Genomic DNA, 15,615 nt, shown 5'->3' on the forward strand with positions numbered 1-15,615 from the left:
GGAAAATTTAAAATTAGCTGAAAAAGAAATAAAATAAGAAAAGGAAAGCACACCAAGTTGGAGTGGGGGGGGGGGTTAATTTATCTGTTTTTTTTTTTTTTTTACCTGGAACATCGAATTTTCAAATTTTCCGTAAGTAACGCACCGACATTTACCAATTAGAACACCATTTAACATTTTCCGAAGATTTTACTTTGTACATTGGGGGGGGGGGGCGAATGTGATGTTGGGGCGCGCGCGTGGAACATTCAAGATGGAGTCTGATTCTCTCTTTAACACGGTAAGTTTGGGAAAAGATGTTATAAATAAAAAACCGGATAAAATACTGTTAAAAACTCGCTCAATACATGTTACTGTGACATAGGTTGACATATATTCAGTGGGTTTTTAATAGTATTTTGTATAGTTTTTTATTTATAACACCTTTTTCCAAACTTACGGTGTTAAATAGGGTGTGAGACGCCATCTTGAATTTTCGAATACATCGGCAAACACTGTACGTTTTTCGAGCTGAATAAATATGTTACATTGAATAAAAACACGAAAAATATATCCAGTTTGGCAGAAAAGTAACTTATCTTGCCTTTGATAACATTTATTTGTTATATATTTGTTCCCCCCCCCCCCAAACAAATTAGAGTGGTCGGTGTTCTGTAGTAGCGTATCTGGATATTTACCAAAAAAAAAAATATTTAGGTTTGGCTATAAATTCCTAAATTCATTTCACCCTAAATAATTTAGGTGACTAAAATAGGAATCTAATTGAATCTTTAATTTCCTGAATAGTATGCAAGAATTCATTTTTCTTCGAGTTATATCGAATACATTAATACGGACTTTAGAGGCTTTTTTCGTAATGTTACTGTAAAAATTATTTTTTATTGTTACAAATTACGATGCTTTAAAAAAAAGCAAAAATAAATTCTTGCGTTTTTTATTTACTACTGAAAACCATAACTTTAGTAAAGGTATTTTTTGTTTAAACAAAATAAAACATTGACACTAAGAGTTAAGTAAAAATTATTAGTTCATTATATTCTGTGATCATTATTTGAAAAATACTGCAATTTTCATTAAAATTCGTTAATTTCCTGATTTTTGGTGAATTTTTAAGTAAAGGGAGGAGTCAAAATGTGTATACACTTTGAGCGTCGGCATTCATTTTGCGACCACGTGTGGTTAATTTAAATATCCAGTTTGGCAGAAAAGTAACTTATCTTGCCTTTGATAACATTTATTTGTTATATATTTGTTTTTTGACAACTTTTTCAAATCTATGTGTACAGTAATACAAACCCAAACTTCGGAGGTTGGAATCCCCCCCCCCACCTAAAATGTACTTGGAAAAATCGATTTTATAGTGAGATTTAAGAATGGTTAGTTGAAAAAAAGGTGAAAAACAAAACAAATAATCAATAAATAATTGTTACCAAAGGCAATAAATGCTACTTTTTTTTACTTACATTGAATATTTTCAAGCGCTTTTCTTTATTTTTTAATAATCTAATGCGGGTGTGTGGTTGCCAAATACCTCCAGATTTTCTAGAATTTCCTGCTAGATTGTAACCGAAATCTCCAGATATAGCAGGAAAACCGCTAAATTGTAACACTGGTTACGTGACAGGAAGCGGTAATAAATAATTGTCCCTAAATAAAAAACATGGCCTCTCGGTACAAAGAAATCCACCTATTTATCATAGAAAAATTAAGTATAATGTTATAATTAAAAAGAAATATATAAAAACACACATGGATATAGTAAACATATTATACCAAACCGTGGAAGCCATCCGTCCAGTGGTTTTTTAGACAATTAATTCTGAACGAACCAACATTTACATTTTTATATATATAGATATATATAACTACTTCATTTATTCACATAAATTTAATATACGGAAGTATAGATTTATGCGTAAACTTTAAGTATTTACTTCAAAAGTGCTCAATACGTAGGTAGAGCTAGTTAGTAATTTATAAAATATATATGGCGATTAAGCTACACTGAATATTCTGCGTTTCATCCAACTATAGGATTCGTCAGGCTTAGGCGCATAAGCCTGACGAATCCTACAGTGGATGAAACGCAGAATATTCAGTGTAGCTTAATTGCCATATATATTTTATAAATTACTATATATATATATATATATTAACAGTATCACTCAACCTTGCTCAGGGGTTTCTTTGATGCCTTTTTTTTTTTTTTTTTTTTTTGCTTATTTTGATTAATATCTTTGGTAATTCCAATATATTCTTCTTTTTTTTTTTCTTTGTAATCCTAAAATTATTTTAGTAAATTTTGGTTATATTGACACTTTACTGATCAACGTAGCCCCCACACAATGGATGCAACGTGCCAGCAACTTCTCTGATTTGTCCCCTTAGCAGCTATTCTTCCAGCTCCAAACCGACTACTTTGGCGAGGTTTTGGGGGCCATAATTTCTTGAACCATATGCAAAAGAAACCACAGGATCAAAGTACCCCCCACCCACACACACATAGGAGATGTTGCAATATTTTGGATGTATAATGGGGTATGATTCCACACAGTCGGACGATTCTATTTATAAACGATGCTGCTAGGAACTGACAAATCAAATTAATTCACGTTCTTCTACCAACCAATCAGAAACCAGAATTGCTCCATAAATATTAAACCTTTTCTATAGCAATTTCGCATATGTTTTTTTCGTCTCGACACGGTAAGAATATTTTGCTCTGTAGAACTGTCTACTGCAAACCAGTCACCTCTCAGGACTTTAATTAAGATTGTCGGACTGACTTCCTCATCTTGGTTGTTATTGTCACAACCTTTCGGCCGTTTTGCCCTCCGGCCTTCATCAGGTGTTTTGTATCGAACTGGGGAACTATTTGTTAGGAGTCTCGAACCCAACCCTTTATTATTATTACAGGGGTACCGTGTTCGGACTCCAGCTAGGCTCTGGGATATAGTTGCTGATTCTCTGTTTTGAATGTTACTTTTTAAATGCCTTTGTTCAGGATTGAACTCAGCACCTTTGGGTAACTGTAAACTTTGATACAACGTCTAGGACCACTCGGCCATATGTCCTAGTGACATATGGCCGAGTGGTTCTAGTCACCTCTCAAGACTTGTTTAGAACAATGGACCATCGGAAACTGTTCTGAAACTAAACATGGCTTACACTTCTAGAGTGGATGCAACGTGCCAACAACAATCCAATTTCTCTGATTTGTCCCCTTAGTAGCTATTCTTTCAGCTCCAAACCAACTACTTTGGCGAGGTTTTGGGGGCCATGATTTCTTGAACTATATGCAAAAGAAACCACAGGATCACCATCGACTATCTATTCATTGTAAGAATTTATATGGTTGTCACTGTATAGCTTTACAATTAGTCAACTGTGTCGAAAAAATTCCTTATCTTATGTTGTCGGACATTGAATCACATTTTCACGAAATATGTGTGTAGGCTTTTTTGCAATTTCTTCAGGATCTGTTGCTTGTTCAATGGACATTCAAAAACAGAAAAATAATTTACTTTTGCTAAAAAACACGTAAATTTTTAAGTTTTATAAAATTCTTTGCAGTTAATGAAAAAAAAAAGTAAGAAATTTATGTGTGGAGCTTGAACCTACAGACCACATTACGCAAAAAAAAAAAAAACACGCTGCCAACTTACCCACAGTAGAATTTTCACGATCCATTGTTCTACCATTGGTGCTAAGTGATGACATGAAAAAATTGGCTTGACTAATGATAAATTAAATAATGATTTCGATTAACAATTATCGGTAATTATCAAAGGTATTCTGAGACAAAACTTAGCTAAGATCACTCTCAGACTTATACACTAACGTTCTGTAAATTTTAAAGAAAATCTGTTCAGCCGTTTCGGAGTCTGTAAGGAACGAACACACACACACACACACACACAAAGACAAAGTTGCATTTATATAATTGTAGATATATTTGTTATATTTTGGCAGCAAGTCATTATTCAAGCACGTCTGATTGAACACGACAGAGTTATTCTTTTTTCCGATTTTTCTGGATATTTTTCTCGATCGTCAAGCAATTTTTTTTTTATTTCAGCTGGCATGTTGTATAAAATGGCGCCCAAAAGTTCTTGTACTCCACACCCATCCCCCATTAGCACATCACTGTTTCCCCCCCCCCCCTCAAAAAAGGAGTGGAACCAAATAGGCAAGTAGTCAAGGAGGACAGAAAGACCAAGGAGTGAGCACTGACCAGACCTCCACTGTACAAGTCGAAGACAACTGGGACTTTGAGAAGGCTTATTGCCACTCAAATTCCAGTAAAGACCAATGGCCACAGCCAACGAGAAATCAATGGCAAGCAGCTGTTGCGATAATGCAAATTTATTTGCTAATGTCATCGAAAGAGGTGAAGATTACTAGAAAATCTGGGGAGACTTGTTGTCACTCAGCTTCCAGGGAACACCAGAGGCTGTATTCAATGAGAGCTTTGATAACCTGTGTGAAAGCTCGGGTTATTCTACTTAAGCACTTTTTATCGGTGCATCCGATTATCATCAGGAGCGATTGTTATCGTTTTCTTTTTCTTTTCCTTTGAGGCTCGGTGTATTTATAGCTAGTTTTTTTTTTTTTTTTTTTTTATAAAGGTGGGTGCAGGATGGTTAGGAGCGCATTATTTTTATTTTTATTTTCTTATTTTATACTTTATTTATTTAGTTTTTTGTTAGTTATTAAATACTGTTAGTATATTTGTCCCGGTGTTAAATGAGATCCAGTTAAAAAGGGGCTGTAATTTGTGTGTGTGTGTGTGTGTGTGTGTGTGTGTGTGTGTGTGTGTGTGTATGACCCGGCCAGCAGGAATTGTATATTTGTCCCGGTGTTAAATGAGATCCAGTTAAAAAGGGGCTGTAATTTGTGTGTGTGTGTGTGTATGACCCGGCCAGCAGGAATTGTATATTTGTCCCGGTGTTAAATGAGATCCAGTTAAAAAGGGGCTGTAATTTGTGTGTGTGTGTGTGTGTGTGTATGACTCGGCCAGCAGGAATTGTATATTTGTCCTGGTGTTAAACGAGATCCAGTTAAAAAGGGGCTGTAATTTGTGTGTGTGTGTGTGTGTGTGTGTGTGTGTGTGTGTATGACCCGGCCAGCAGGAATTGTATATTTGTCCCGGTGTTAAATGAGATCCAGTTAAAAAGGGGAGGAATTGTCATCCTACACTGATGATTGCATAAGGATGGCACAGTAGCGTATGTAGGTATGCAAGAATTATTGTTATTTATTTATAATCATCAAGCCCCCTTTAAAAAAAAAACTTAAGAATACTGGCAAATACAAACTAAAAGGCAGTCAACTAGCACTTATGCAATGTACACGATATCTATTGTTCGAACACTTTGAGTTGTCTCATGTCTGCACCAAATTGGACGTTTATTAGTTACTAGCGAGGGTACTCGACATTGCCCGGGTGTTTAGAGGTGTGTGTGTATTGAGGGGGGGGGGGTTTAAATCAAAACAAAAGAATAAGCGAAGTAATAGCCCTGTTTAAATATTATTAAAAAAAACATTATTTTCCACCTTCACCTCAGGGCTTCAGGTTCGATCCTACATACCTACCAAAACTTTTTTTATCCCATCCCCCCCCCCGCCCCGGGCAACGCCGGGTACCCCCGCTAGTCTGAAATAAAAATGAAAAAGTTCTGATTTTTTTCTTTTATTTTTTTTCTTTACTATTTTTTTTTTTTTTTTGCACTGACACTAGTGGGGGTACCCGGCGTTGCCCGGGTGTTTAGAGTTGTGTGTGTGTGTGTGCGCTCGGACGGGGTTGGGGGTGGGGGGTGGGTAAATCAAAACAAAAGAATAAGCGAAGTAATCACCCTGTTTAGACATCATATATAAAAAAATGTTAAAACTTTAAAAAATCGAAAAAAAAAAAAAACGAAACGCGATGCAAACGAACGATGTTAAAATTTCTTAAAATCGGAAAAACAAAATCTAAAAAAGAAAATGCAAATGTGATGGGAAAAAAAAACAATAAAAACGATGTTAAAAAAATGTTTTAAAAAAATCTGAAAAATACAAAAAAAAAAATGGCATAAATAACCCTGTTTCAATATTAAAACTGTAGGTGTGTGTGTGTGTGTTGGGGAGGGGGGGTAGATGGAAACTAACGAACAAAAAAATTTTTTTTAATTTTGGAAGGAAGGTAGGCTCAAACCCAAAACCTTGAGGTTAACAGTCTGACGACGTACCATGATGCCACAAAGCCAGGCACTTTAGAAAAAGTCGAAAACAAGCATTTGTAGATCAAATGTCACGCCATAACAGCAGCAGGAGCAGAAAAAAACAAATTCTTTTGTAAGATAAATGTGGTCGAAATAATATAAAAAGTTATAAGCCGATACTGTGGAATTGGTTTACTTTCAGCAGCCTTGTAACTCATTTTCCTTATTTTATCTTTTAGTCCTCAGATTCCGTGAAATGTCTGTTCACATTACATTTAAACTTCTGGAATTCCAAAATCTAGCAGTCCGAGGAAAGAAATTATCAGAGTAAAAGGCTTTTCGGTGTCTTAGAATCTCTGCAGTGTAGGGGTGGGATTTTGTTGCTTGCCGTGAGGCAGGGAGGACACAAATGCTATGAAGACGGCTCATTAGAATTTGTTTATGTTGGATTTGAAAACGAATGTTATATTCAGTTGGGAAGCAGTTCCCCGGTAGTATGTTGCAGTTCTGAAAACATTTTAACACTCACAAGAGTAACCACATGAAGGTTGCCAACATCTGCTAGTGTGCGTGCTACTATTGGTCTGATGGCACGCCAAGTTATCAGGCTGATTATATTCCCTTCACTATACGGCCCACCTCCGATATCTTATTTCTCTTAAAGTGTGTTTATTTTTGTTCTTGGGGTTGAAGGGGAATGGGGTATTTTATTTTTGACCTTTTATTTATTTATTTTTTTTACTTTTGTTTCAGAAATTTGCAGACTGGAATTGTTTTTTGGAAATACCTCAAGGTAAGTTTTTTTTTTTACATAGTAAGATTGGTAAAAAAAGTTTTTCTTGTACATATTTGTATGAAAAACTTCCCTTTAAACCTTTGATCTAGAATCCTTATTCCATTTTGATCAAAATGCATTGTAGATAAGCTTAATGTTAAAAATCATATCTTGATTTTAATCTTTCTGGGTCTGACCTTTACTCCTGATCTGAGATTAACCATGTACATCAAATCTGTTGCCAAGGCTGCTGAAAAAATGGTGAGATCATTTTACCGCTCCAGTAGATATCTCACTACTGATGCAATTCTCTACCCATATAAAAGCCAGGTACAGCCAGCGATGGAGTACTGTTGCCACATCTGAGCAGGAGCTGCTAAAAGCAGCTTATCCTGCCTTGACAGAGTTCAAAATAGACTTTGTAGCCTAGTGAGTGATAGCCTTTTCTCTTCCCTGCAACCTCTTTCCCACAGAAGAGACGTTGCGAGCCTGTCTCTGCTTTATCGTTATTTTCATGGCAAGTGCTCATCTGAGCTTCAATCTATGGTCCCCCTGGCCTGACTTTCACGAAAAACACTCATCTAGCTGAAACCACTATCAATAATTTTCCTCACTCTTTATCTGTGCCTAAACCTAAACGTAGATTCAAGAAACAAAGCTTCTTTCTTAGAACTGCACGCCTATGGAAATTTGTTCTGTTTTCCTGCTTTTTCACTGACTACAATATGTAATGTTATGACCTTTTAGGCTGTGATCATAGCGTAGTATCTGTTAACTATGGCAAGCGGGGTCAATGGTCAAAACATTATTATTATTGTTATTGTATTCTTGTTAATTGATTTGAGTGACGGATGGTCGCTGGATCAGTTATTATGATTAGAAGAATAAACAATTAAATTGCGGAAGAAATGATTGACGTGTGAATCGCAAAAAGAATCCGAAAATAGAAAATAGATGTAAACATTATTTTGGGGTTTTGAATAAACAAATAACTAATTGTGGACATTAGGTTGGTCTGAGACACGTAATTAGGTGACGTAAGAGAACACGTGATGTAGTTAGTTTTGGAGAGATTCAGAGAGTTGATGATTGACCACCAGAGCGGACAGACATCTAGACAGGGGTGGACAGACAGCTAGGAGCGGGCTGCATGAACAGAAAATGTAGACGAACTGCAAATTCTGTGAAAACCATTTGAGACAACATTAATAAATTTATATTACAAAAATATAAAGAGTTGTTTTAATGGTTTCACAAATAAGAACAGCTGTCTCAATTATATGGTGCTGATCGCTTCATGGTTCGTCACGGAGCAGCAGGAAGTTAAAAGAACTCTTCAAAAAAAAGGTATGAAGCATATAATATTCTTCTTATATATGAACTGTAAAAATATCCCGTGTGATAAGTCTAATACAACATGACTCGGTTTATACGTCAATATCATGTCCACCTGGCTAAACAACATACATACGATTTATACGTTTATTATCTGTCTGTTAAAAGAACAATATCTTACATCCACTAAATAACACATGACACATTTTAATATATCATCTCCTCCAATATAAATCAATATACAACAAATATAGTTGTCTTCAAGTCCAACGTGAACAAATTTTTGATAGGCCATCCACTTATGTAATCCAATTACTGTACATCAGACATTTAGGCATCCGACATTCGAATCACGTGTCCAACCCAACGAAGTTGGGTCTTGATGATGGTGGCCTCTATACTGGTGGACTTAGCTTTGTCAAGGACCTTCAGATTGGTGATGCGATCCTGCCATTTGATTCCTAGGATGAAGCGAAGAGCTCGCATGTGGAAGAACTCCAGTTTCTTTATATGCCTGCGGTACAGTGTCCACGTCTCACAACCATAGAGCAGGGAGGGAAGGACCACAGCATTGTAGACCTTCAGCTTCGTAGATAGGCAGATGTTGTGTTCATTGAGCACTAGATTGTGAAGCTTTCCCAGTACCTGACTTGCCTTGCTGATTCTGGTGTCAATCTCTCTGTCCAAGAAGCCATCACAACATATGGTGCTTCCCAGATATTTGAAGTGATTAACGTTGGCAAGTGGTGTTTCGTCAGTGGTGATGGTGGGAGGAGGAGGGTTGGAGTATGGTGCAGGTTAGTGGATTCCAAGACTGATCGTCAAGCCAAAGAGCTTGGATGCCCCATATATAAAATAAAAATTACAATTAAATTTACCAAAATGATCCAAGATGGTAAAACTAAAGTATATTATAAATATTACATATTACATTTTGTCTCGGCAGCCGTGTCAAACGCATATCTTATTTTTCTTTTATTGATATTATTGGAATTTTTTCCCGTTTTCCTTGTACATATTTGTGAATTATTTCATGGATTTCGGCCTTTTGGATTATTTTGGACCATCTTCCAATTCCAATTACGTAATTTCCTTACAAATGGAATTTTAATTAACTTTCTTGGATTTACATTTTTGGATTTTACCGTAATTGGATAATTTACCTTTCACCAGACTATCCATTCCCGTGAAATCACCTTTTTTTTCACCATATTTCCTCTGCTTCACTTTTTGTTATCAAGTAAGATCTTTGACTTACTTGCAGTTTCATCAAATACTTTTGTATGCAAAATCCAATCCCGCATTTTGCTAATTCCTACCCTCTGATGAGAAGGAAACTCTACGGATTAAGGACTATCCACTTATTAAGTGTTTCCTTTTCAGATTAAATATGTTTTTAACTTTTTTTTCAAAGTGTTTTTTAACATGTGTTATTAACTATTTACTCTTATATATATATATATATATATATATATTTTTTACACGGTGGTCACCACTTATCAAGGCCCGGAAACCACTCAGGGATAAGGGTTATTACAAGTACAGTACGTTGGTGTGCAGATTTAATGAAGTGTTTACTTAAGAGGGCGGTACATTAGGAATTTGTTAATGTTGGACTTGAACACATCCAAGTTGTAGTCAGGTGGGAAGCAGGCAGACGGAACAGAGTTCCACAGGCGTGCAGTTCTAAGAAAGAAGCTTTGTTCATGGAATCTAGGTTTTGATTTAGGCACAGATAAAAAGTGGGGGAAATATATATATATATATATATATATACACACAGTAGCATAATGTGCAAACCGAATAAATTCATTGTGACGACTTTACTAAAATGATTTATTTTTAATGATTCTAATTTTCCCACGAATGAAACTATTTTTTTCCGATTTATTAAGTGTCGTTTGAGGGTTTTGCCATATTCCAGTGGTTTATGTAAGAAAATACCAAGGCAGCATTCATTCTCTACATAAGTTCCAAAATTTTAAAATTATCAATTTGATTTCTTCCCTATTTACATATACCCCCCACCCCCCACCGTCTGCCATTGGATGCTTGAGTATCCTACACCGTCCTTTACAAGTGACTGTCAATTAAAAAGTGTGCTTTTTTTTCTTTTTCTTTTTTTTTTACATAGGCATCACCACTTATCAAGACTCACAGGCCACTCAAGAATAAGGGTTAAAGAGTGTACAGTAGAAATTGGACAATATAGTAATTGTTAGTAATGGAAATTTGGTAAATTTGTTAACTTATATGGAACGGCTCATCAAAAACTTGTTTACGTTAGACTTGAAGACAACCATATTGTAGTCAGCTGGAAAGCAGGAAAACGGAAGACAATTCCATAGGCGTGCAGTTCTAATAAAAAATCTTTGTTCATGGAATCTATGTTTAGGTTTAGGCATAGATAAAGAGTGGGGGGAATTATTGATAGTGTTTACAGCTAGACGAGTGTTTCTTGTGAAAGTTTGGCGAGGGGGGACCATAGATTGAAGCTCAGTCGAACACTTTCCATGAAAATAACGATACATCAGAGACAAACTCGCAACATCTCTTCTGTGAGATAGAGGTTGCAAGGAAGAGAAAAGGACATCTCCTACGAGGCTACGAAGTCTATTTTGAACTCTGTCAAGGCAGGATAAGTCCTTTCTATCAGCTCCTGCCCAGATGTGGCGACAGTACTCCATCATTGGACGTACTTGGCTCTTATATAGATAGAGAACTGCATCAGCAGTAAGATATCTACTGGAGCGATAGAAGGATTCCATCATTTTTCCAGCGGCCTTGGCAACGGATTTTATGTATATGTTCCATTTAAGATCAGGAGTAAAGGTCAAGCCCAGAAGCTTGTCAAAACATGAGGCCTCCTCAAGACGAGAGCCATTCATTTCAATTGATGCCAGATGAGGATCAGAGCGTTGATGATGTAAAGATAAAAGCTTGGTTTTAGATGTATTAAAAGTAACCAGCCACCTCTTCCCCCATTGTACCACTTGCTCAAGATCAGAGGAGAGAGAATCAGAGAGAACTGAAAAGGGTATGAAATAAAAAAGAAACGATTATAATAAATACTGCTGTTTAAATGTTTCCTTTTTTTCTCTCCAGCCGTGGTCACAAATCCTTCTGAGTTTTCGCTTCATGCATATTTGGAAAACAGTGGTCATCTGCTTCCACATGGCAATTCGCTGGACATCTTCTTGCTGGTTGGAGGCATCCGTCCAGTCAAGGACCCTTTGTTTCTCGTGGAAGCATTTTCTGGTGAGTAAAAACGATGACAATTTTCAACTACAAAGCACTTTTTCCTTACAAGGACCCATAATCATCTTTCTCTGATGGTAGATCTTGGCCTTTTGGCCAAGATCAAAGTGTAGTATCTGTTCTTCAGATGCGGCACTTCCATTTCTCGTTCTCTTTCAGTGGAGGAGAAATCTTTCACGACTGAGACAATTTTTATTTTTTGTACCTTTTCTCCACGTTAAAAAACGACCCTGGTGTCTAACTCTGTCCCGTGGGGAGGCATTGTAAATAGGTTCTCTGATGGTAGATATGGCAGGTAGATTGCCATAAAGTTGCTACTCCTATAATTTTTTGTTTTTTGTGTATTGATATGCATATTAAAACCCCTTTTTTTCTATTTAAGTTGCATTTATTTTAAATATTCATTTTAATTCCTTATTAATTTTTTTGGTTTTCTTATGGGATGATCATCTTTAGTTAACTATTACGTGTAATTATATTCATGCAGATATTCTACATGATTTATACTTGTGTAATATTTGCGTAAAAATTTTATAGTAAACATAAAAGTGTTTCCATATATATTTATGTATACGTATATATTTTTGTTTAATATATCTATAAAAGTGAACGTGTCTGTGTGTCCGTCTATGTGTCTGTCTGTGTACATTTCCCTACGCAATAACTCTGTCAATTTTTAGTCTACAGACTCAAAATTTGATATACAAGGTACTGAGATTTGGGAAAATCGATGTGATCGGTTTCTGGCCAGAAATTTGGCGATTAAGGGGTCAAAGTTCAACGATTTGACCTTTGAGAACTTACATAAAAAGCTTATAGTAAACACAAACCTTTCTATATATATATTTATGTATGCGTATATACATTCATTTCAATTGATGCCAGATGGGGGATCAGAATGTTGATGATGTAAAGATAAATACTTGGTTTTAGATGCATTAAAAGTAACCAGCCACTCCTTTCCCCATTGTACCACGTGCTCAAGATCAGAGGAGAGAGAATCGGAGAGAACTTCGTTGTTTACGGTCTTAGATGTGCTACCATAGATGGTAGTATTATCAGCATAAATGTCTACGAATGATGTAAGGATGTGATTTGGAAGATCATTAATGTAGATCAGGAAGAGAATTGGGTCCAGGATGGACCCCTGAGGGACTCCAGCATTAATACTGTGAGCTTCTGATTTCTGCCCATCAACCACTATTCTTATGAACCTATCAGAGAGAAATGATTTCATAATTGAGAAGACATTTCCAGCTATACCGTAGCTGGAGATCTTGTGAAGTAAACCTTTATGCCATACCCTATCAAAGGCTTTAGATATGTCAAGAGCAACTGCCCTAGAAAGGTTGCCCCATCTATATATATAAAAGTGAAAGTGTGTGTGTGTGTGTGTGTTTGTACGTCTTGCAAAAACTTTCGACACGGTCCACAGATTTTCGCCAGATAGGTATCATTCTAAAGCTTCAACCTTTTAAATGTATGTATGGATATTCACATATCGTTTTGAAGCTCGACCCTCCGGACGACAAATATTGAAAAATTGGCCAAAAACATTAATTCCTTCACCCTAAACTGGGCCCTTTTCTACAAGGAAGGTGGCGAAAAAATTGTTCCTTCATTCAACCACCTACAAGTGTTTTTAAAGGTGTAATTTTATCCGTTACTAAGTGTATGTCTCTTTAGCGTAAGGATAACGTGTCGGGCATTTTTGTTTCCGCCTTAGCCTCGATGCTTCGGGTTCAAGCCTGTCTTTTTTTCGCTGTTTTTGGTTTTTCCAATTTTTTTTTAACATCGTGTTTTTTTTATAATATTAAAACAGGGTCACCCTCTCCTACACAAACACCCGGGAAACGCCAGGTACCCCCGCTAATATAAAATAAAACTTAAACTGAAAAATCGAACTTTGCTTCTGACTAGCCAATTTTCATCACATTGATCCACAAAGCAAACCTTTACACATCTAATATATAAAAGGCTCTTACATTGATCCGCATTACATATCTATTCTATAAAATTATGGCAGTCGTATTTAAAAGGTAGTCCTAAACAGAATTTAAGCTGACAAATCAAACTTTGATTCTGACTAGTCAATTTTCATTTGTTATTCTTGTGCAATAGACTAATGCAAACATTTACACACACTCTCTTTGATGGGTATCTATGCTGATGACACCCGCACTATAACAGGCACGACAGGAAAACAAATGAATATGGTATCACTGGAAGAATACATAATGGAATTAAATCCTTCTTAAGTAAGAGAAAAATCCAAGTTGTCCTTGACGGTCGTACATCTAAACAATATGATATAAATACGAGAGTGCCTCAGGGGTCTATCCTTGGACCTTTATTATTCTGGATATTCATAAATGACCTCCCTGATAAAATTGTTTCAGAGATTGGTATATTTGCTGATGACACCACTCTCTATAACAGGCACAAGGGGAAAACAAATGAACACATATCTAAGGAAATGGCAGAAACACTAGAGGATGACCTCCAATCTGTAGTGGAATGGGGACAAAAATGGATGTTCACATTCAATGCTGCCAAGACTAAACTTGTTTCTTTCAATAATTACAAGAAACCTTCTCTATCACCAATAGAAATGGCCAAAGATTCATTACATGAAAGTACTTCTTTTAAACTCCTTGGCCTAACGTTCACAGGAAACATTTAAATTGAGAGCATTGGCAGGACTGCTGCGAGGAAGGCAGGCTCTCTCTACCGTGCTAGAAAGCTACTAACGCCCGAAAGTATCCTGTACCTCTATAAGGCCACCATTCGTTCGCCCATGTATGGAGTATTGTTGTCATATTTGGGCTGGTGCATCTGCTACTAGTCTCTCGCTCCTGGACAAGGTTCAAAAGAGAGTTGCCAATCTGATAGGTCCTGAACTGTCATCTAAGCTTCAGCCTCTGTCCCATCGACGAAATGTATTGCGTCCCTCTGCCTGTTCTACAAGTATCTTAATGGTGAATGCTCTGACAAACTGCAAGCACTTGTGCCCCCTCGATGTAAATACCCCCGACAAACCTGACAAGCAGCTAAATCCCACCCATTCACAGTAGAGATCCCTAGATGTAAGAGAGCCTTCTACTCAAGTTGTTTCTTCCCCAGAACCGATAGACTTCCGGGCCCCTGCTTCCGCAACTGTACTGACATGGAGAAGTCCAAGTGTAACATGAACCGACATCTTGCTGCCCAACTCCCTACATAGTATCCCAGTAGCTTATGTCCCTGATAGTAGCCCCCTACACCAAAGTGGCAATTTGGGGTGAAAATGTAATAAAAAAAAATTTTTTTGTAAAAAAAACATCACTAAATCCTTATCTCATTTGAAAGCTTCTGAAATTGTATTTATTTCGACAAAAATTGGTGTCAAAATAATTTTTTTTTTTTTTTCCAGAATGGCATTGCATGCAACCGACATCCGTCTTTGTCATCGTAGGGCCTTGCGTAAGTTGAACAATTATATATTTTTTAGAATTTCTGCTTTGTGTAGGTTTCGGTATTTTATGGAGGGAGGGGATATTCAATGCCAAATTCAGATTTTGCATTTTGATTAGAATTAAATTCCAGACCATTACTTTTTAATTTTATTTATATTATTTATATACATTATCTTCTTACTTTCCCCTCCCTCTTTTTTCATTTTCTTCTTAATTTATGTCATTTATTTATCTCGTCCTCTTACTCTCTTTATCCTACATTGCCATTGTTACTCTCCATTTATTTTTTTTTAAATTTTCTTCTTAATTTACATCATTTATTTATGTATTTATTTATTTTTTACTATTGTTCACTCCAAACAAGGCATATTGCCGCTTGGATGTGAAGAGCTACTATTTGGGACCATGTCTACAGGGGACTATGTAAGGAGATGATCGTGATGCCTGTTTACATTACGTGAAAGTGAAGGGGTGGGATTTTGTTGCGAAGTGGGTTTTTCGGGGATATGTACATAGAGGAGGCACAAGTCCAACAAGTTCATCAGAGCACATTCCACTAAAATATTTGTAAAAGTCACAGAGATGCAAC

The 15,615-nt window shown here is 36.4% G+C and overlaps 1 protein-coding gene and 1 pseudogene across 4 annotated transcripts in view; both read left to right on the forward strand.

Moving 5' to 3' along the window:
• Positions 1-15,615, forward strand: part of LOC145270403 (glycosyltransferase 1 domain-containing protein 1-like) — a 118,967-nt gene that overhangs the window by 76,202 nt on the left and 27,150 nt on the right. For all 4 annotated transcript variants that reach the window (XM_080126046.1, XM_080126049.1, XM_080126047.1 and 1 more), the window contains exons 6-8: positions 6,957-6,996; positions 11,419-11,571; positions 14,984-15,033. In XM_080126046.1, the coding sequence (XP_079982172.1) occupies positions 6,957-6,996; positions 11,419-11,571; positions 14,984-15,033 (243 nt within the window). The remainder of the gene's footprint in view (positions 1-6,956; positions 6,997-11,418; positions 11,572-14,983; positions 15,034-15,615) is intronic.
• On the forward strand, positions 11,651-11,781 carry LOC145271776 (U2 spliceosomal RNA; annotated as a pseudogene).

This window comes from Euprymna scolopes, chromosome 46 (assembly GCF_053919585.1).
Source record: "Euprymna scolopes isolate OS-2025 chromosome 46, ASM5391958v1, whole genome shotgun sequence".
Lineage (NCBI taxonomy): Eukaryota > Metazoa > Mollusca > Cephalopoda > Sepiida > Sepiolidae > Euprymna > Euprymna scolopes.